At 49.3% G+C, this 20176-nt stretch overlaps 1 protein-coding gene across 4 annotated transcripts in view; it reads right to left on the reverse strand.

The window, feature by feature from the left end:
• Positions 1-20176, reverse strand: part of ERI3 (ERI1 exoribonuclease family member 3) — a 110306-nt gene that overhangs the window by 78601 nt on the left and 11529 nt on the right. For all 4 annotated transcript variants that reach the window (XM_084527951.1, XM_084527952.1, XM_084527953.1 and 1 more), the window contains 3 exons: positions 9907-10023; positions 5344-5403; positions 3456-3547 (listed from right to left, as the gene is read on the reverse strand). In XM_084527951.1, the coding sequence (XP_084384077.1) occupies positions 3456-3547; positions 5344-5403; positions 9907-10023 (269 nt within the window). The remainder of the gene's footprint in view (positions 1-3455; positions 3548-5343; positions 5404-9906; positions 10024-20176) is intronic.

Consider the following 20176-nt stretch of genomic DNA (forward strand, 5'->3'; position numbering starts at 1 on the left):
CCCCACCAGTGATTTTCTCTCTTGCATTGCACCAGACCCATGAAGAAGTCACTGGTGGCAGGGCCGAGGACCTCAACTCATGCCTCCATGAGCCCTTCCCAGGTGCTTGTGTCCCCTTCCCTGCACCCAGCTCTGTGTGCTCCCTGCTGCCAGAGGGAACCCAGGCAGACACAGCTCTGTGATCTTCCACAAAAGCTCCAATGTTCAACAAAAATCAAGTCTGCAGCCACAGTGCCATGATCCCTGAGGATCCTTGAGCCAAGCAAAGGCTTCACAGGTCCTTTAGCAGCTGAGTGTCCATCCTGAACGCTGCAGACCCAGACACTGCTAGAGACCATCAGCAGAGAGCAGTACCTTGACAGTCACTGTTTCTCTTGTGCTTTTCTTTGAGCTAAAAGTGCTACGCACGTTGCAGTGGGGTTATGTCCTCACTTCCACCACTGACAGGCTGGAAGGTTCCTCCTGTGTTCCGGCCCATACTCCCCATCCAGCTTGCTCACCCCGCTGCACTTCCCAGTGCCCTGGCACCTGCTGGTAACACCCACAGTAGACAGACCTGTCCAAAAAATACCATTTCCAGCTCCTGAAGAGCACATGCAGACTGAAGCCAACCTGCCCAGGTCTCTGCTGGAGAAGCCAGGAACAAGGCTGCACGGTTTGCCACCAGCAGCCAAGCTGAAGACAATGAAGAACAGGAGCTACAAACCACAGGAGCCTCTGGTAAGAGGAGCACAGCTTGCTTCGTGGACAGCTACGCAAGCAGCTGTCACTGCGAAGGGAAGGAAGCTGAGAAAAAGAGCAGAGTCAGGAACGGACCTGCCCCAAATCACCGCTCCCCAGGCCAGGAAGCACTGCAGCAACACACAGACCTTTGTAGGCAGCAGTTCTTCAGCACGGGGCAGCATCGTGCTGTGGAGGAAGCACCAGTGCTGTGCCTTCAGCCTCGGAGGGCTGAGGACAGCACATGGACCCTAAAACCTCACATGAAGGGCAGACGGATTGGATTTCAGTGTCCCACTCCCCAGAACACTGTGGGCAAGCACACAGAGCAGATGCCAGAGGTGTATCTTCACCCTAGAGCAATGGCCTTACCATTCCAGGTACATTTCACCTCGTTTTCCAGAATTCCTCTGGAACCCAGAGGGGTTTTTTTTGTGCAACACTTCCAAGGACACACTTGGGCAGGCAGCATCGCCTCCCCTCTCGCCGCCCCAGAGCCTTCAGTGCCAGGCGTGTGGTCTCCACGCAGCAGAAGAAGGCACCAGCCACAAGTCTTTTAGGGAAGTCCAGGGTAATTCCCTGGAATACTTCCTAGATGTTCCACCTCTCTGCGGATGTATCTATCTCCCTGTCTGAGCAGCCTCGTTTCAGCTCCGTGCCTTCCCTCTTTCAAAAGAGATGCTCAGTTCTGCTTTGCTAAACCCTATTTGGCAATGTGTCTAAACACACGCAAACTTAATTAGTTCAGGAGGGAGACTCGGCATTTGTGGTGACGGATAAAAGTAATGGGAAATGAGACAAGTCAGAGCTGGCAGGGAGTCCTCACTCAAGCCTCGTTCGCTGGCACGGCGCTAATCAGATGTGACGCTACACGCTGCTGCACCCAATCGGCGGCGGAGCGGCGCGATGCGCTCCTCTCCGAGCGGCTGCAGCCAGGCTCCCTGCATCCGTCTGGTTGGAAACATGAAATTTATTTTCTGCTCTGCCCTGGAGACGCTTCCGGATTGAATCCTGGAGTTAATGGTTTAAAAAAAATTTTTTAAAAGGAAGAGGGAGAAACGAACCGCTCACTGCAGCCTCGTGGCCAGGAGTGGAGTCTTCTTTTCCAGCTGACTAGTGAGGCACAATCCATGCGAGAGACCACTGAAAATGGTGAATCAAGTATCTTGGGCCCAGATCTGCGTGTCCTGCCGGGCCAGCTCACCCCACAACCTCTACAGCTCACCAGAAAGAGGACCCAGCTTCACTTCTGTTTCCCCTACTACACAGCTCTGAAGCAGGAAAAAAAAGGAGAAGGTTGCCCATCCCGTGCAGACACTGAGTTAGGATGTCATTACCTGGGAACCTCGTTATCCCACTGTGAAAGGGATGGAAAGATGGCCTTTGAGCAGATGCAAACTACAACTCTGTTCCTCATAACCCTCACTGAAAGCAGTAATTTGGACTCTCAGAACAGCGATACAACAGTAAAGAGCTGAGAAAAGAGAACAGGTGAGAAACAGAAGTGTAGCACATCCTTGCAGCTGTTTTTGTGTTGGTCTCTAACAAGAGTTAGAGTACAATATACAAAGAAAAATATGTATTAATTCAAAGCAGAGACAAAGGAATTGGCAATATAACTCAGACACAGGTTCTGGTCATGGCCTCAGCAGAGACCCAGTAAATTCTGACTCAAAAGAGCATGGCAAATTTCTCATCTCCACTAGCGCTTGTGCTGCTGCTCCCATCCTTGTATCTCATGTCTCACTAATCACACCAAGAAGAAGTAAGGAGCTGCCACTCTACAAAGACCACTCTGCAGGGAGAAAACCAGTGCTGATTGCTCCCAGGCTGTGTGCAGTTTATTTAGGCTTCCAAGCTGGGGAAACCAATGTCACAGGGAACACCAAGTAACACTACTAACGAGTTGTGGATGTCAGCTTAGCATTGTACGTGTCAAGTCCATGCTTTACCAGGGTGATAACAACAGGGGTCTTTACCCGGCACGGTGAGGAAATGAAAAGCTGAAGCGAGATTATAGCAGTCCAGGTGAATTCAGCACAGTATGACACTAATCTGCAAATATCTTACAGATTAGATTAATTTAATTCTTAAACACAATTCCACTTTATTTTTAATCCCATTTTCAGGATGCTGGTCTAGCTGTTTTGGTAATTAAACATGCGCATTCACCAAGACTTGTAGATCCCAGTCCCCACCTGGTACTCTCTCGATCCCAGTCACCCAGCTGATGGACATGACCTTAACGACAAGAACACCAATGAAGCGTGCCAGGCTTGGCTCAGGCTCTTTCCAAAGGCTACTCTGATTCACATCCAGTTAACGTGCCAAGATGACAGAGAGAAGGCCTTGCATGTCAAAGTCAGGTAAGGGCCACTGCTTGATTTGGGCGTACAGTAATGGTGTTCATTCATGCGCTCAGATACCCATCCCTTTGGAAAATACATTGGATAAAACCAGAAAACATTACAAAGCCCCGGTTTAAACCTTTCTTGGGGTTATGAAAGGATTCATTTGCTAGAGGGATTATCCTAGGCAGTGATCTGGCACTATGCCTAGCACCTACCTGTCTTCTTAAACAACCCTCCACTCCCAATTATGCACGGCAAACAACGATTTCCCTGAAAAACAAAGACTAGGGACAGTCGGAGGCTTGCAAGAACAAAGACATCCACACTACAGGCAAGCATGGAGCAGTAAAGCCCAGAAAAATCTCCCTCCCCTTCCATACTCACATCACTTTCAAATCCCAGTCTCCACAGGTCACAAAAATCGACTTGACGCTGGGATCTAAGAGGCCTTCCTTCGCCATCCACTCGTCAACCCTCTGAAAGGAAGGCAAGAAAAGGGGATGAGTTTTGCAGAGACAGGCCGAGCCACAACAGTTAAACTCAGATAAGCTGCTTGCAATCAAGAGAGAAGAAAATTGTGATCTTATCCACCCCTCTCCCTCTCTCTCTCTCCTCTCTTTGCTTGCCATCTGAACAACAGCACGTTTGGACCTTTGAAGATTTCTGATAGGAGACATCAGGCAACCAGAGCGGAGATGATCTTATCAGACATCGCAGCCGCGCTGCTCGCAGAGGGATGGGAGTTGTGCAGCGTTACCGGGATGATACAGCCCTGCTGTTACTTGCCATACCTCTGCTTCAGCTCTCCCTGGACCAAATGGGCTTGTGCTAAGTAGAACCTGTGTCCTCTCCAGCCAAGAGGAGCACACTCATTTCTTGAAGCTCTCCACCGTGGCCTGGGGGAGGGAAGCCAAAGCTCCATCGTGGCTCTCCAGGCATCAGGCTGGGAACTGAGAGGAATCAGGCAGCAAAACAGAATTGAGAGATTCTGACTACCTGCTTTGATAGCCACTGGAAGCAGGTGACAGGCTGCAACTCTGCAGCCTCGCCAGCAGCATTTCCAGTGCTTCAGCAGGAGAAATCTCTCCTCTTCCCATCACTCGACACCTTCAGCTCCTGAACAAACAAGCACGCCCCAGAAACTGTCTGACCCAGATCGGATTTTAACCTAGAAATGTGCAGCTGTGCTAACACCTTCTCAGTCCAAATAAATCCACAGAGGTGTTTCCACGCTCTGTGAAACTCCTGTGGGATCGGAGGGGGCCATTTCCTGCCATACCCCAGTGGCAGTGTGCATTCAGCCATCCAGGCAAAGGTGTGTCCTCCTGGGGCAGGTAACAGGCACGGCCACGGGTGCTCAGGGCCCCGTGCCGCTGTCACAGGCTCTCTGCAGGGCAGGGAGGGCTGCCCCAAAAGCAGAGCCCAGCCTGCTGCCCCCAAGCCCTGTGCCTCCCTCCAGCCGCCGGGATCTCGTGGCCAGGCTCCTGCTGCGACCTTCCTGAAGTCCCTGATGTGAGCGCCCGCGAAGCGCCGTCTCCATGGAGGATTTTCAAGCCTTTGATTTGATTTCCGCACATAAGCAATTGTCGCAATTATTCTGATTAGGAACAATTAGGTAACACAGCGGTGGAAATCCTGACAGAGACAATGCATCGAACGGCAACCTGCAGCCCGAGCGGGCTCTGCTTGAGGAGGTTTCCTTCCCTATCTGACTACCAACAAAAGCTATTGATGGAGAAATACTCCCAAGCTAATTAAGCCCTAAATGCTGTAGGAATTCAACATTAAGCAGATGGCATTATTAGGGCTCTATCTGCATTCACACATCCTCCAGATTAGATTTCAGAGGCATTTTCCTTCTATACCACGTGTATTATCGAGCGTTTAAACAGGCAGAAAAAATTAATTTAATAAAGTGCTGAGGGAGGGAAAGAAAAAAAGAAGGTAGAGCTCCCAGAGCAGTGATCTCGAGCAGCGTCGTGGTGCTTTAAAACTGGCTCAAGAGAGAATCGCCTCTTCTCCTATCTACTGGCAGGAGTTTGGATATCTTGTCAGTACCCTTGACATGAACAGCTGGAGATGACAGATCAATGGTTCAATACTCTCAGCAGCGTGTCACTGACGTGACAGCAAATGTTATTCTAATGAAGCTGTAATCATAGTCAAATTACGCGGTTCGATTCTCAGCAAGGGGAGGGTGCAGGGAGCGAGCTGAAGGGAGGACGACAGGAGCAGAGGTCAGAGGTGAGGAAATAAAGGTTACTCTGCTTACCTCAAGCACTTGCTGGAGGCTGGGCTGCCCATCCACCATGCCTTGAATAATCCCAGTCAGCTGAAACGAGAGACAAACAGAGAGCAGGCGTCACAGCGGCACTCAAAAGATCATTAGAAAGGGCTCCTCTCCTGTCCATCTCCCTGCGACCAAACCACGCTCCCCTGACCCCAGTGGGCACATTGCTGAGGGGCCAGCGCAGCAGAGCCACGGGCAAGGGCAGAGCTCCATCCCAAAAGCAGGACACAGGGGGGCTCCTGCCCGCACCACAAAGCGGTGAAATCCCACAGGGCAGGGCACGACGGAGCCGTGGTGCGGCTGCACACACCGACACGATGCCCCAAATGCTGCCCCCTTCCAGATCTCCAGTTCTGAAGTTGTCCCGAATTACCCAAGCAGGGCAACTACTGGGGGCTCTGGGCATGCCCCTGCTACCAGAGACACACCAAAATTGCGGTGTCAGACAAACTGCACGGGCCACTGCTGGTAAGGCAGAACCACAGAGGCTCCCCATCCATCCTCCTGTGCTGGGCAGCAAAAATCACAGCTGGACAGCCTGGCTGCCCGAAGGTAGGGCACACGCACAAAAAGATGCGGTCTCACGGGCCTTTGCCTGCATTGCCCAGGCTTGCTCGAGGCACACAGAAAACAGATAATTTTTCTGTCTGCCTTCCAAGTGACAAAACTGTCTTTTCCCATATTGAATATCGGAGGTCAGTAGCTTGCCATCAATGCACCCAAGTAATTAAAAAAATCATTATCAAACCGAGCGCACGCCACGGCATTTCGCTTCATCTGGCGCCTTCCTCAAGCTACCCACACCTCGCACGTTTTCATAACGTGGAGCTCAGCCGCAGCCCGGCCGCACACCCTGCGACCTGCACGTGGTGCCACAGCATCCACCCGAGAGCATCCTCCGGGCACCTGCCCTGCAGGGCAGAGCTCACCGATGTGCACACCACAAGCCCTGCCCCAAACTGTAGGGTTAAGCTTCATGAAAAGCACAGCAGCCGAAAGCAGCTCAGCTGCTTCCACCTCTCTGTTTCGCTGGCGCCTCGGCTTACAGCACTGAACTCGGAAGGAAGGAGAAAAAAAAAAGAAAAAAAAAAAAAGAAGAGATTAAACTCCAATTAAACTGTAATTACATTTAATGAATACCAAATACCTGACTCACTGAATAAACTGTAAGTGGAAAGATTATTTTCTCATCGTGACTTCCATGGAATGGTAATATATACCTTTTAGGGAAAGGATTTTAATTTTAAGGATGTAGAGTTCCTCTAGGTGGGTTTCTCAAGTTCATCAAGCCATTATGAGGTGGAATTTTAAGGAAGTGGAGAGACACACACACTCTCATATTCCAGAAACTGTTTTTATATTAATCTGTATTTTAATTGGGTAACAGCTGCTGCCTACAGACTTCCTGTATTCTAGGAGGCAAATAGATTTAGGAGATTAATGCGTGGCTCTTCCGAGCATTTTTCAAAGCTCCCTGGCTTGTTTCTTCCTCCCCTCGCTGTCCTCCTCTCCAGGTATTTGCCTGGCAGATGTGGGCAGCTCACCTCCCCACAAGGGGCTGCCTCTGGCTCTCAGGGCAGCTCAGACCAAACCCCTGGGAGCAGATGACAGGCGAGCATCTGGGGAGATGTCCGGCACCTCCTGCACCAACGTTAGCGGCTTCTGCTGCTCCTGGTACCTTCAGGACCGCATCGCTCAGCACCACAGCTCCGGTACAAACCGGTGCCCAAAAGGGACCAGATTTCTCCCCTCTCACACTTTCTGATCCTTTCTGTTCTCAGCTGTGTAAGTCACCTCTAACACCCACCCCAGTGCCTTAGGTTTCTGCGGTGCTGTTTGCTCGCGCAGTTTTGATAAAATATAAAAACATAAAATGGCACAATTGTAAAGTTTCACTGGCGATCCCAAGAAGCACATGGTGCTTGGGAACATAAACAAGCCATAAGGCATTTATCCTGCTGTACTTTTATTGTCTGTTCCTTCAGCAAAAAATCAATGAAAATTTATCATAAAAAGAGAGCAAAGTACCATGAAAAAGCCCGTACCAGCACCCTGTGTGTGGAAGGAACCTCTCACTTTAGCTCCTGGCACGAGCTTTTTGGGCATCGGACAAACCACCTGCATCTTCCCAAAGGGTGTGAGGAGCTTTTTGTGCCTAGCAGCAGCTTCCGACCACCTGCGACTGCTTTCCACTGTCTCTGCCGAAATGTTTGGCATCCCTCTAACTGTAACCAACCTTTAGGACTCATGTTTTAAAGTCAGGTGAAGAGAAAAGGGACCAGACCTACAGAACGATCCAGCACGGAAGGTGTGCTCTTAGCCACCGGTGTGGGAGGTCAGAGGGACCTCCTGCAGCTCGGGTACAGCACAGACACACCGAAACCTAACCAAAGAGATGCCCCCAAGGGTGATCATGAGCTCTCCACCTCGCAGACACCCTTCCCATGCGGTGCTGTCTTCGAGAAGTGGAAGGTGAGAAAGGCTCCAGGCTGGAGGAGGCACATCAAGTGACCCCAGTAATCCTTCCACCCCAAACAGCCCGACTGCTTCCTGCCAAAGCGAGGAGCAGAGAGGGGAAAGCAGTAGCACAGCAGCCAGGCTCTCGTGCAATGTCAACACCGCTGCTTTGCTGCAGAGTTTATCTGGGAAACCATCGTATTTCTACTCCAAGACAGTTTGCTGATTACCTAAGCACTTGTCTCTGGTGTACAATCTGATAATCAGGCCCGGTCTTTCTTTGTAGACAAAGAGGCCAATAAATCTCACCCTTTGTAAGTAGAGGTGCACAGACAAAGCCCTTTACTGGCATTTAGCAAAATAGGTATTTTTCAGAAAACAGAAGGCAGCTGAAAGCTGAAGGCAAGTGCTGGAGGCGGGCAGGCAGTGGCTGCTGGGGAGCTGGATGTAGGGCAGAGCCAGCAGTGTTGGGGCGCTGCCTGGCCATACCACAGCACCCCCGGGTCCCCCTGGCACTACAGCCTCTGCAAAAAGCAGCTGCAAGTGACAGAGGGATAAAGAAACAGCAGGAGGAAGGATGCAGCTGAAACGGTATGTCAGTGTGAGTTCATTAGTGAGATGACTTCTCTGGAAATCAGACGTACAAAACTTACATTTGGGGCCCTTCTCTAGAAGGTAACATTGCTCCTGGCAGAGATCAGGTGCAACTGGGAGATTTAGCACAGCACACATTGTGCAAGCGTGTAGCCAGCGAGTCTCATGTGGGTAGGGCCAGCCCAAGTAGATGTCCAGCCTTCCAGTACTATGCTTGCAAAAATGTCTCCGTTATCGCTATAAATGTGTGAGAACGGAGGGCTTTCTGAAAGCCCCTCTCCTGAGAGTAATGTTTTCTGGGCTTACTCTTTTTTTTTCTTTTCCTTTTAGTTTAAATAAAATACCTTTGGCTGGGTTTTAGTTACAGGAGAAGGAAAAAAAAGAGAAGTGTGTGTGTATATAAATATAGGTTTTATTTTCTTATTTATTTTTACAATGTGCAGATACAGAAGGGGCTAGCTGGTCCTGGAAGATGTTTCACTTAACACACGGGAGCCATTTTTCATCCAACTAGTACGTGGAGGACAAGCATGTCAAAGGCCAAAACCTGCAGCTGCGGAGGCTGCAGCAAACACACCGTGGTGTCAAGGAGCCTGGATGAGACCAGGCCTGAACAAAAGACTCGGATACCCTGATCCCACAGTCAGTGCTTTAGTTATGGAGCTGGCCAACATCCGAACAGTGCGGTAACAGGAAAAAAAAACAAAGCAAACAGGACTTATAAACTCTGTGCTGATGGCTACAGCAGGGGGGAAGTGCTCACTTGCAGAAACAGTTAACTTTGTGTTGAATGAAATAAATAAATAAAAATAAATCAAGCCCCCTTTCCTTTGAACCATCAGGGCTCACATTTACCCAGTTCCTCGCATGCTGCCTTCATCCTCTCATCCCTGTCTCGGGAAAGGTGGCTGCAGCTCCAGAGCAGCTGTCCTTGGCAATGAGGAACCAAGGAACAAGATGCCACTTCTCCAGCAAGCGCTTCAGGTACCCCACAAGCACGTCATCAGTCCTAAAAATCCTGATGTTGGTTATCTTACCACTCTGAGGGGCTCATCAAACCACACTGGAGAGTCACAGCTCCGAACCACGGAGCAACACGACGTGTCCTCCCCCTGAGCCACGCTCTCTTTTTTAACCCTCCCCACCAACGAGCACGTGGCACAATCACAGAGCTCACAGAGAGGCTGCAGCATTCTGCACGTCAGCTAACACCCAGCAGCGCTTTCATTTTGTGGTCACCCAGCAATATCTTCGTTAGTTGTGAATAGAACTGATCTTAGCTAGCAGATCATAACCAGGAACACTGATTATGAACCCAAACAGAGGCCTTTGCATGCTACGACAATGACAAAATGATCCCCGTGTCCTTAACGTGAGGCTGGCATGCCACCCTGCCTTGCAGCTGCACTGTGAAGAGGCAGCCCCGACCCCGGTGCAATGGAAACCTGCTCCCCAGGGAGACTCTCGGAGCACCAGGGAACCTTTGCACTTTACCTCTGTGCAGAAGGGCGTAAGCTGGGGATGCACCACAGGCTGAACATACATGTGAAAGGTGGATTCGATCTCCATCGTCCTGCCATTCAGCTTCAGGATTGGGAATTCGATGATCTCCTGCATAGGACACAAAGGAAAGCAGCTGTTCACTTAAACCAAACAAAAAAAGGAAGCAGGATACGATCCAGCTTCTGTTTGTCCAGCAAGGACATCCCAGGGGCTGCCTGACGCCCAGTGCCACCCTCTCCATCCACCTCACGCTGCTTTTGGATGCCACCAGGAGCTCTTTCACGCTTGCAGGCTCCTGCACGAAGCAGCTCCTTCCCTGGAGAGGCTGAAAACAGAGGCACACAGAGCATGGCCACGGAGGGAGGAGAACTGGGAGCCCCCCCAAACCACCCCTCTGCAATATAGCACAGCAGCGAGCCCTGCTTCATTCTCCTCTTTGTAGCCGATTTATGCTGATAGGGAAATAAAAACGTTCTTCATCAGAAGAATGTTCGGTTATTTGAATAATCAGCAATCAAAAATTTACACGGACCTGTTAATAAAAAGTTTAAACAAATTCGGTTACGATGGATTTCACAATTATTAAAAAATACGCGTGGAATTAAAAAAGCCGACCGCTGAATAAAAGCGATAAAATCCTTTGTGCTCGCGCCCCTCCTTCCCCGCTCCCTCTCCTCCTTCCAGTTTAATGTAAGAGGAGAAGTGACAATTTGTTTGGTGTCTTTAAAGAATAATTTGTCTATGTTATTTAATAGAGATGCATGGCACCAAGGTTCTGGAGTGCAAATGAGCCCGCTGAGTGATATCCATGCAACAAGCCTCTCAAATCACTTCTGGAGAGAAACGGGGAGAGGGAGAGAGAATAAAAAAAAATATTGCTTTTTAATATTCAAAAACAGTTTGCAAAATTTAATCAAAGCAGAGCAAAAGCTAACATTTTTACCACTTTGACATTTTTATTAGCGCTTTCATAAATTTTTAAAACATGAATGGAATTAGTTTAACAACAAAAAAAACTGCCTGAAAACATCTGGAAGAGACAAATAAGAAATAAAAAAAAGGACAAAAAAAAAACCCCTAACTCCTGCGAGTAAAATTAGCATGTAGAAAAGGCAGTCGCTGCAGAGGAGCTGACACAGTTTTTGCACCCTGGCTGCGACCCCCGTGACCCGCAGGCGGAAATTATCGTGAGGTCACGTATGGGAGCTGCTGACATCACCTCCCCAGCAGGCAGGGGGACGGCGAGAGGATGGGTGGGGAGATGGAAATAACAAATAATTCAAATAGCCGGGGGAAACACCCTGCAGCCCTGCTGGGGACAGCCCATGGGTGCATGTACCTGGCCCTGACCATGGTGTGATGCAAGGGGCACGTGCTTACTGTGATGGGAAGCTGGAAAAGTAAAGGAAATAAATGTTAGTAAGTGTCCAGGTGGAGACACTGAGAAGTCAAATGGTTTCCCCAGGGCCAGCTATGCTGTACGCAGTGCTCATGTACACCAAGAGAAGAGGTTTGGGAGCACCCTTTCCCTCTGACAGCCACCAGGAATGACCACGTTTCCCACTGCTGGGAAGGGGCAGGGAGGAGGATGCAGAGGCAAAATGCCTGCACGTGGCCCAGGTGGCTTGTGGTGCAGCCCAAGTCCCCAGCTTTGGCCACGCAGCATCTCCCGTGCAAACAGGAGAGCCTGAATCTGGACAAGGACACAGCTGCACGGGGCGCTCCCTGCAAAACAACCATCACGGATGGACACTGATCAAAGAAAGCATCTGTTCAGAAGGCAAATGGACTGTGAAGTTCAGATCCAGTGACAGGACGGCGTAACAGAGCCAGCTTTAACCCAGCACAGCACCACCGTGCCACGAAATAGTGCACCCAGTCCCAAAAGGGGCTGGGGAAGCTGCCCTGGAGGTCTGCACGGGGTGAATACCGCACCAGGTGAGCCCACGGCGGGGCGAGGAGAGGGCTCAGCCCCCCGGGAAGGGCAGGCGCAGGCTGCATTTCCCAGCAGGGCTGCGTTGCAATGCAGAGCTCGGTCCCACGGGACCAGCGATGTCCTCAGGGGCCATCAAGCGGCTGGATGCGAAGCCGGGCTGAAAGACGGCCCCGCCGCTGATCCCAGGCACAAAGGCATCGCCTGCCTCTGAGAACCACAGGCAAAAAAAAAAAAAGCACTTCCAGGAGGGTCGGATTAAAACAGACGGAGGAAATAAAAGAAATAAAAAGCTCTACTTAAAAAAAACGCGGAAAATTTAACAATATCCAGCGTTACGGCAGGGCTGGGGGAAGCGTGCGGCCAGGCAGCCGGGGTGGGACCCACAGAGCAATTCGAAGGGCTCAGGAGAAGGAGCGGCAGCTCTTTTGGGCTTATTTGGTCAGTTTTTTTAAGCGAGCGGTAAAGGAGCTTTCCCAAAAGGCTGTTTATCTGCACGCTTCCTCTGGCGGAGATTTTTCCAGTCTCTGGCAATGTTTGCTCCACTGGTATCTAAGGCAACAGATACCAGCCCCATGAAATCAGCCCCACTCCTCACTAACGACGTTAGCCAGTCCTGCAATGAAATTTAACCTGTGACACTGCTGTACTTTTCATTTAAACTTTCATTTGGAGAGAAGCAGTGTTTGGAGACCCTGCAGTTTGTCCTGCTAATAAAGACAAGTGTTGGGACCTTTAAAGGTGCCATTCATCTTTTGCCTTTATTAAATTCAATTTTCTTAAGCCCATGATACATCATGAAATTAAGAGTTGACATTCCTGCAGAAACAAAAATATCTATCAAACATAAACAGAAAGGGGGAAAAAAAAGAGCCCTCTATTACCATGAATTTATGGCTCAAAGTTGATCTGTTTCCACTTTTTTTTTTTTATTTTAACAAGCATATGGTTTGTTTTAGATATCCGAAATGTTATTACGGATCTAGAATTTCATTAGTAATTATTACGAAATGGTGAGCACTCAGACACACACGCACACCCCCAACAGCCCGCCTCTCCGACAGGCAGCCGGGCGCTCGCTCACGTTTCACGACAGCCCCTGGCGAGCTTAAAATACTCAGCTCCCTCCACCACGGGCTTTTCTTTGCTTTCCTCCAGGTGGGGAAAGGTAGAGGAGAGCGGGGGAATTAACAGCAGCTCGCTGTCGTCTCCTTTCTTCCAGCAGCCTGATGGTTCTTACGTGCTGCCCGGAGATCTCCACGCGCTCCCAGGCGCTGCGACGTCGCCTGCTGCCAGCAGCACTGGGGGCTTTGAGGTCTTGCCCCCCTGCAGCTGCTCCTGGCAGCACAGCCAGAAGTTCGGGACGTGCTCCAACGATGCTGCGGAGGTCCAGAGCCTGCAAAGAGCCACGAGCTCCCAGAAGAACAAATGCCCCCGCTCGAGTTTTGTAAGCGCCGCAATTAGGTGCTTTATTTACCGATGCAAAGCGACTTGAAAGGAAATCCAGGAGTCAAAGCAGCAGCAATAAATAAGCGGCTTTTTATTTTTTCCCTTCCCTCGCCCGGGAAAAGTTGAGCGTGTTTTGTGTTGAGACATTCTGCGCGCGGCTCCCAATTACAGGCATTTGCATTTATATTGTTGGAGCACAGCGCTCCTAAAATCAATATTAACACACTTAGAGGAAGAGGCAGCGGCACCGGCACCCTGCCCTCCCCTGCGCTGCTCCCCCAAACCCCTGAACAAAAGGAACCCGCAGAGCCCTGGGCTTATCCAGATCCATTACGGGGCCACTCTCCGTACAACCACCTTGCCTGCATGATTTCAGGGCATTTCGCACAAATCCACGTGTCACCTTGCCCAGATTTTTTTGCCTTTCTTGTTTCTTTAAAATATTTTCCCAAAAAGAGGTACCCGATGCAAGCCCTCCGTGCAACCTGACTGTCCCACGGCGGGCAGGCTGCAGGGCGCTGCACAACGGCTACAGATTTCCCCCTTAAAAAGCATTTGAAAAATTCCTAAGGGTGTGTGAAATCACAGCTATAAAGGCAGCTTTTCCCTGCACAACCATCCTAAACGCAGCTCCCCTCCCTGCAACACCCGAGCGGGGATGCAAGAAGTCAGCTGCCTTGATTTTCCTGATAATAACAGCGATGACCAAGCAGACAACCACTCGTACTAAACGCTCTCCTGTACCAGCACAGACCTCTGGTTCAGAAGGGCAAGCGGCTGAAACTGCACTAATGTCCACAGCGCAATCTTTTTGCTCATCATTTTGGGTCCGGGAGCACTGGCATTACGAGGCTAAAGGAATACGATGCCCTGCAGGACTTCCCGGCCCTCAAAACCTTTCAGTCCAGAAGCCGGCGTGAGAAGAGGACAGGGCACACTTCGGGAGACTGATTTATATATTTGAGGAAGGCCGTGTGGCCTACTCAGTTCAAAAACTACCAGGGAATAATTTATCCCTTACTCCCACCCCCATTTGAAGAAGTTTAATAAACACGAGAATAAAAGATGCCCATAAAAATCAGAGCTGACTGTTCAAAACGCAATAAAAACAAGCAGATGCCTTTGAGAGAAAGGGATATTTTTTTTCTGATCGGGAAAAGCATAAAACTTCCTACCCAAAGACTGCTTTACACCTTCAAAAAAGGTAAGGGGGGAGAGGCAGGGGAGTCTGACGGAGGGGACAGGCTCAGCACCAGCTCGTTTTGTTCAGTTTGTGGGTTTTTTTGTCCCGTCTTTCAAGAAAAAAAGTCATTTTATGCACAAGGAGCTTATTTCTTAAACAAACACTCGTGTTTTTGATTTACACCACGGGCTGCTCCTAAATAATTTATGGCGGGTTAAATTTATTGCACAGCCCTGGCCGGCTGCAAATTCGAATTGCCAAATAATTAGATTTTAGGGCAATGCTTATAAATTATCCGCCGATTTGTCCGGACTTGTTTGTCAGTTGCTTTGTGCTTCGGGTCATCTTTGGCATTTCGCTGTTTGTGTTTTAATTGCTGATTTACACTTTGACAGATGAGAGTTGATGCCTCCAAGATCCGGGAGGGGACGGGGGGGGTGGTGGTGAAGAGCAGGAAGAATCAGAGCTTTTAAAGGCTTGTGATTCTCCTTTTTTTTTCCAAGGCAATTAAAATGGAAAAGGGACACAGTAAGGACAGCCTAGCCTAACAGGTCTGCCTCCCCTGCTTCCATTCAGAGCCTTAATTATTATTTTAACTAAAGCTGCTTCCAAGTGAGCAGCCTCGCACCGGCCCTCAGGGGCAGGAGCCAGGATGACCTCAGAGGTCTTTTCCCCGGTTCTAAATTTTTATTAAACTAACCCAAACTGGGACCACGAAGGCAACACCTCTGTGACGAGGGGCAGCAGGACTCCCGAATCAGGGCTATCCCTTCCCAAAGGCTGCCTACCTGCACGCAGAGGAGCCTCACGATGCTTCTGTCCACGGGAAGTTACTCTGTGTGCTGATTAACACCGGTAAAAGGTCTTTGGGGAAGCAGCTGCCCCCCAAATTGCTTCTTCCCATCGCTACCTATTTAAAGTACCCATTTGCGCACACCCAACAATTTAATACGTTCAAACCACTGCCATATCTTGGAAAAGCACAGCAGGAAACGTGCACCAAAATCTGAACAGGAGGGGACAGGCAGGAAAATGAAAAGATCATGAAACAACGAGGAAAAGATGACACGAAGACAGCAACTGCTCCTTGATCGCTGAATACCCAAGGGCTTTTCCTTCCCCCGTGCTCTTAGCTTAACCTCACCTTCTATCCCCAACGTTCAGGGGCTGAAACCTAATGCCGAAATCTGGATTTCCTTAGTTTTGAGCCGTCCTTGGGGTTCTGCACTGACATCAAACCTGGCTCATGGTTTCAGGTGCTTCCTTACAACCGTGATGGTGAGGGACCATTCTTCTTTCTTTAATAGGAGCTGAAACTCCCATCTAATCACATGCCCCCGGGAGCTGGAGCTTTAAGAGAGCCGTCTAGTCCATGCACCTGCCCGAAGGCATCACCACCTGCCCCTAAATCATTTCCGACTTTGTCTAGGCTGTTTTTACAGACTCCAATAAGAGAGACTCACACGCTCCCCAGGCGCTCTGTCCTAGTGTTTCATTAGTCTTATCATTGGAAAGTTTTTCCTAATGCCTCATCTGAATTTCCCTCGCTGTTGTTTAAATTCATGACTGCTCTTCCTTTCTACAGCAGACGCAGGCCAGAACATTTCTCTTTCAGATCCTCTTGAAATGGTCTCAAAAATTTTTTTGAGGTATGGAGTCCTAAGTGAACCCCTTCTCCAGCTCAGATCCCTCCTTGCAGGGCACGAACAGGAGCATCCACATCTCACATCCCTGAACTTCTCACTGTGAACACGAGGACTTCTTTCCTATCTGCCATTGTACCTGATGTTTGGAGAGCGGACTCACAACCCTTGTCCTTCCATCCCAAACAAAACCTTTGGTAGGCATCTGCTCGCAACCTGGATCCTGCCTCTCACCATCAGCATCATCTCACCCCCAAAAAGCACAAAGCTGGTTTGACCTTCCCAGCAGCACGCAGCCATCAAGAATAAAGGAGAAACTCCCTCCTCGTTCCACACCTGGGATGAGAAATGTACACACCAACATTTCAACTCACCTCCTCAAGCGCTACAGGCACGTATTTAACCACCCAGAAAATCTCCACTGACGCAGACAACGATGTAAGCCCAACGTTTTTAAGGGAGACTTCACACTCGAACCAGGTTAAAAGCAGCACATAAATTTTCAGATATTACCTACTACAAGACACCTACACTATAGCCTTAAGTCCACTCCCTTGAACCACAAGCAGCTGGCCTGTGCAGTCCCCACTGCAGAATCATCAAATCACTTCCAGATCCAACCTCTTCACCTGCTATTGAGCAGCACGAACGATCGATGTTCCCAGCAGCGCTAAAACATCTGGACCGGGCAGAAAGGGCATGTTAGTGCATGTAAATGAACAGCCAAGGGTTTTACAAACATCACAGCTAACCGCTGGTGACAGCACGTTCCTGCCTGGCACTGAGAGCTAAAGGACACGGCCAAGAGCTACGCTGCCAGCCAGCAAGTGCCCAGATCGAGAGACAAAACAAGGAGGGAACAAAGAGGAAGAAAGTGTGAGGCTTGGGCACGTCCTGTGCCCTGCTCACCAAAAGGAGCTGAGCTGCACCTTCTCTTTGTGGGGAAGACTTTGTTGTAATCTACGAGAAGACCAGCTGAATGCACTTCGGAATAGACAGCCTGAGAAGTGGCCTCCAGAGAGGTGATGTGCAAGGGAGGAAGAAGCCGTGGCACCGTTCCTTACCTTCAGAAAGGCACACGTCACCCTCAGCTGCTTCACGGTGAGGCGAAGCAACCTTTAACCACAGCACAGCCGACTGCTGGTTCAGGAATGCGCAGAGATCTTTTCTTTTCAGGGTGACTGAAGCTCAACTACTTGTCTGCTGCAACAACAAGCCCGCCTAACTCTGCAACTCGTCACCTGAACGACGTGCAATGTTTGCACAGCTAAGGATACAGCGCTCGAACAGCGCAGGTGGGGAGCTGCCCGCTGCCACGCACGGCTGCAGGGGGGCTCGGCAGGCTGTGAGGGCAACGTGACTGATGGCTGAAGGCAGCCGTCTCATCGGCCTGTCAAGGGCAGCCCAACGCCGGGCAGGTTGGGTCAGGTTAGGGCTGCGGCAATTGGCCCCTCAAGCAGCTGGTATTTTAGGTTTGTTGATATACTAACACCGGGTTTGTGTCTGTAGGTAAGAGATTGCTTTGTATTTTGGCATGTCAGGTGTCTTGCCCGGTGGTCTCGTGGCTGCGCTCTCCAGGTTTGGGTTCGGTGGCTGTTCAGGTTACCGAGCTCGTCAGGTTTGAAATAAACACAGCTAATTCCACTGCCTGGAGCCACAGCCCGTCCCATCAGCTCCACGTGGGGCACGGCGAGGTTGGCCCCACTCACTGCAAGAGCGAGGGAGGTCTGCAAGGCAAAGCCACTGCCCCAGAGAAGGCGGCTTTCGTGGGCTGCACCGCAGCTGGTGCCACCGACATCGCAGCACCGATTCTGAAACGCTGGCTGCTCCCTCCCAGCCCCACAGCTTCCAAAATAAAGACATTATTCTCGATACTGGTCAAGCTATTTCACAACAGTCCAGTGGAATTGCAATGAAGTGCATGACATACGGAAAACACAATAAAAAAGAACTGCATTTCTTTAATTTCAGACGCCCCTCGTAGTACATTAGGTTACCAATATTTACGTGCTCTCGGAAGAATTTGTAACAGCTCGGATGAACCAGCTCCAAGGCCTCAAAAAGTTTTTTTTCCCCAAACAATTGTTCCAAAAATTAATGTGAACAGAAAAGCCATCTAAAATAGCTTTTATATGAACTATTTCCTGACACTTTAAGAACTTAAAGCATTACAACATAAGAAGAATGGCGTAACCGCAGCCATGTAGCTTCATTAAACACAGGGTATAAAGTAAGCCCTAATTGGCAAAGAGATGATAAATACGTATTTTTTACTTACTTTTAGTAAGAAAAAAAAAGGAAAAGGCTTTAAGCGACTGTGTTACATGCATCTTTAATGACATTCCTCTAGAAACAACACTGTAAGAAGCTGAATTGAGAGCTATGTATTTAGAACTACACCCAAGCCTAAGCTGCATGAAGACAGGTAATTGCAGATTAATATTCCACTGTAATACTTACACACAAGAGTGCTGAGTTAAAGTTGCCATGGGAAACAAGCCTGAATTTCTTCACTTTCCAGCAATTCATGATCAGCCTTAATAAAGGTTTTGGCAGGTGATTTCTAATGCACTGAGCTGAACAGCTACACAAAACCCGTGCTGGCAGAGAACTGCTACGCAGGGATATGTGGACAGGACACGTAGATTGGCACGTATCCCTTGTCTGCTCCTGGATGGGACAGTGACGATCTGCTACCTCGTGAGCCACCTCCTCTATTCCCTCTCAGGACCTCAGCTAGGATTGCCCCAGCAGCTTTCACGGAGCACTGCCTGAAGAGCACGCAGAAGACACCTCGCAGCCTGCCGGTCCCTCCTGTAGCCTCCTCCCATGTTTGTAATTGCAGGGACAGAGCCCTCCTAGATGTCCAACTTGCTACCAACTTGCCCACCCCTACCACTTCCCCTGAGCACGGAGCTCAGCACACGTGTTGCTAAGCCCTAAAGGTGGTAGAAATCAACATCCATTCACATCACAAGCTCAGTCTGCAAATCACAGCGGCTCAGGAGCAGAGAGGCATCGTGCAGTTGTCCCTACCACGGGACCAACACCACGGGTAGAGGAGTATGGAGATGGAGAAGCAGCGATCGCTGTGGCCACTCCAAGCTGTACCTGCCTGAGACTGAGAGCCAGGAGAGGGAAAATGCATTTAATGCTCACTTACACCAGCTCTCGAGGAAACGCAGCCTGAAACCAATTTAAACTTGTCTTCATTTGCACTTAGTGTTACCTTAAGGAAAGGCTGGCTCTCATTTGTTAATGGGATTTTGCCAATCAGGAAAATGTACCATGACCATTCGGGTTTATCTGCGCTATTACTATTCTACTTCAAATTATTATTACCCTTAAATCATTACTGTTATATTTTAAAATAAATCAGTAATTGAACATATGCTTATTTGCAGTCTCAATGTTTACAGTTTCATGTTGAAGTGTTGAGTAATGTTCTGTATTTGTTCAATTACAGAGTATGTCCAGCTTCATGTGACAGAAGCAATTAAGATGCACATAGTAACAGTCAAAATGCACGTTAAACAAACTTGAAACAAGTAGGACACACTGAACAAAACGATCAAAAGAATTTCATATTTAAAACACGCTGCTTAAGAGAGCAAGGAAGGTATCACCTGTAATTAATCTCTCTGCCTCTGGTGACAGCCTCCTTTAGCAATGAGAAGACCTGAACATTTCAAACCTTCCTTTCACAGAGAGTGGAAGAGGCAGCTTTCTAATTCCCAACTGATTATCAAATTTGAGCAAACCCAAGACACTGAAGTCAAGTACCTGAAAAATTGACACAAGAAACCGGTAACTTCATCACTACCAAAAGCTCAGTGAGCAATCCTAGGTCCAGCTCCTGGATTCTGCCAGCCCAGGGGTCTGATGCTCTTTTACACGTCCAGCCAGCAGGTGTACAAGCCTGAGCAGCATTTGTTTTTCATGGAAGCACTTTTAATGGATTACACTAGAGACTGACACCCTACGTAGAGACAATTTCATACTCAGCTTTGAACAGCTCTGATTTCTCTCATCAGACTTCTTTACGTTTAAGAA

The sequence above is a fragment of the Aythya ferina genome, assembly GCF_964211825.1.
Source record: "Aythya ferina genome assembly, chromosome: 8".
Lineage (NCBI taxonomy): Eukaryota > Metazoa > Chordata > Aves > Anseriformes > Anatidae > Aythya > Aythya ferina.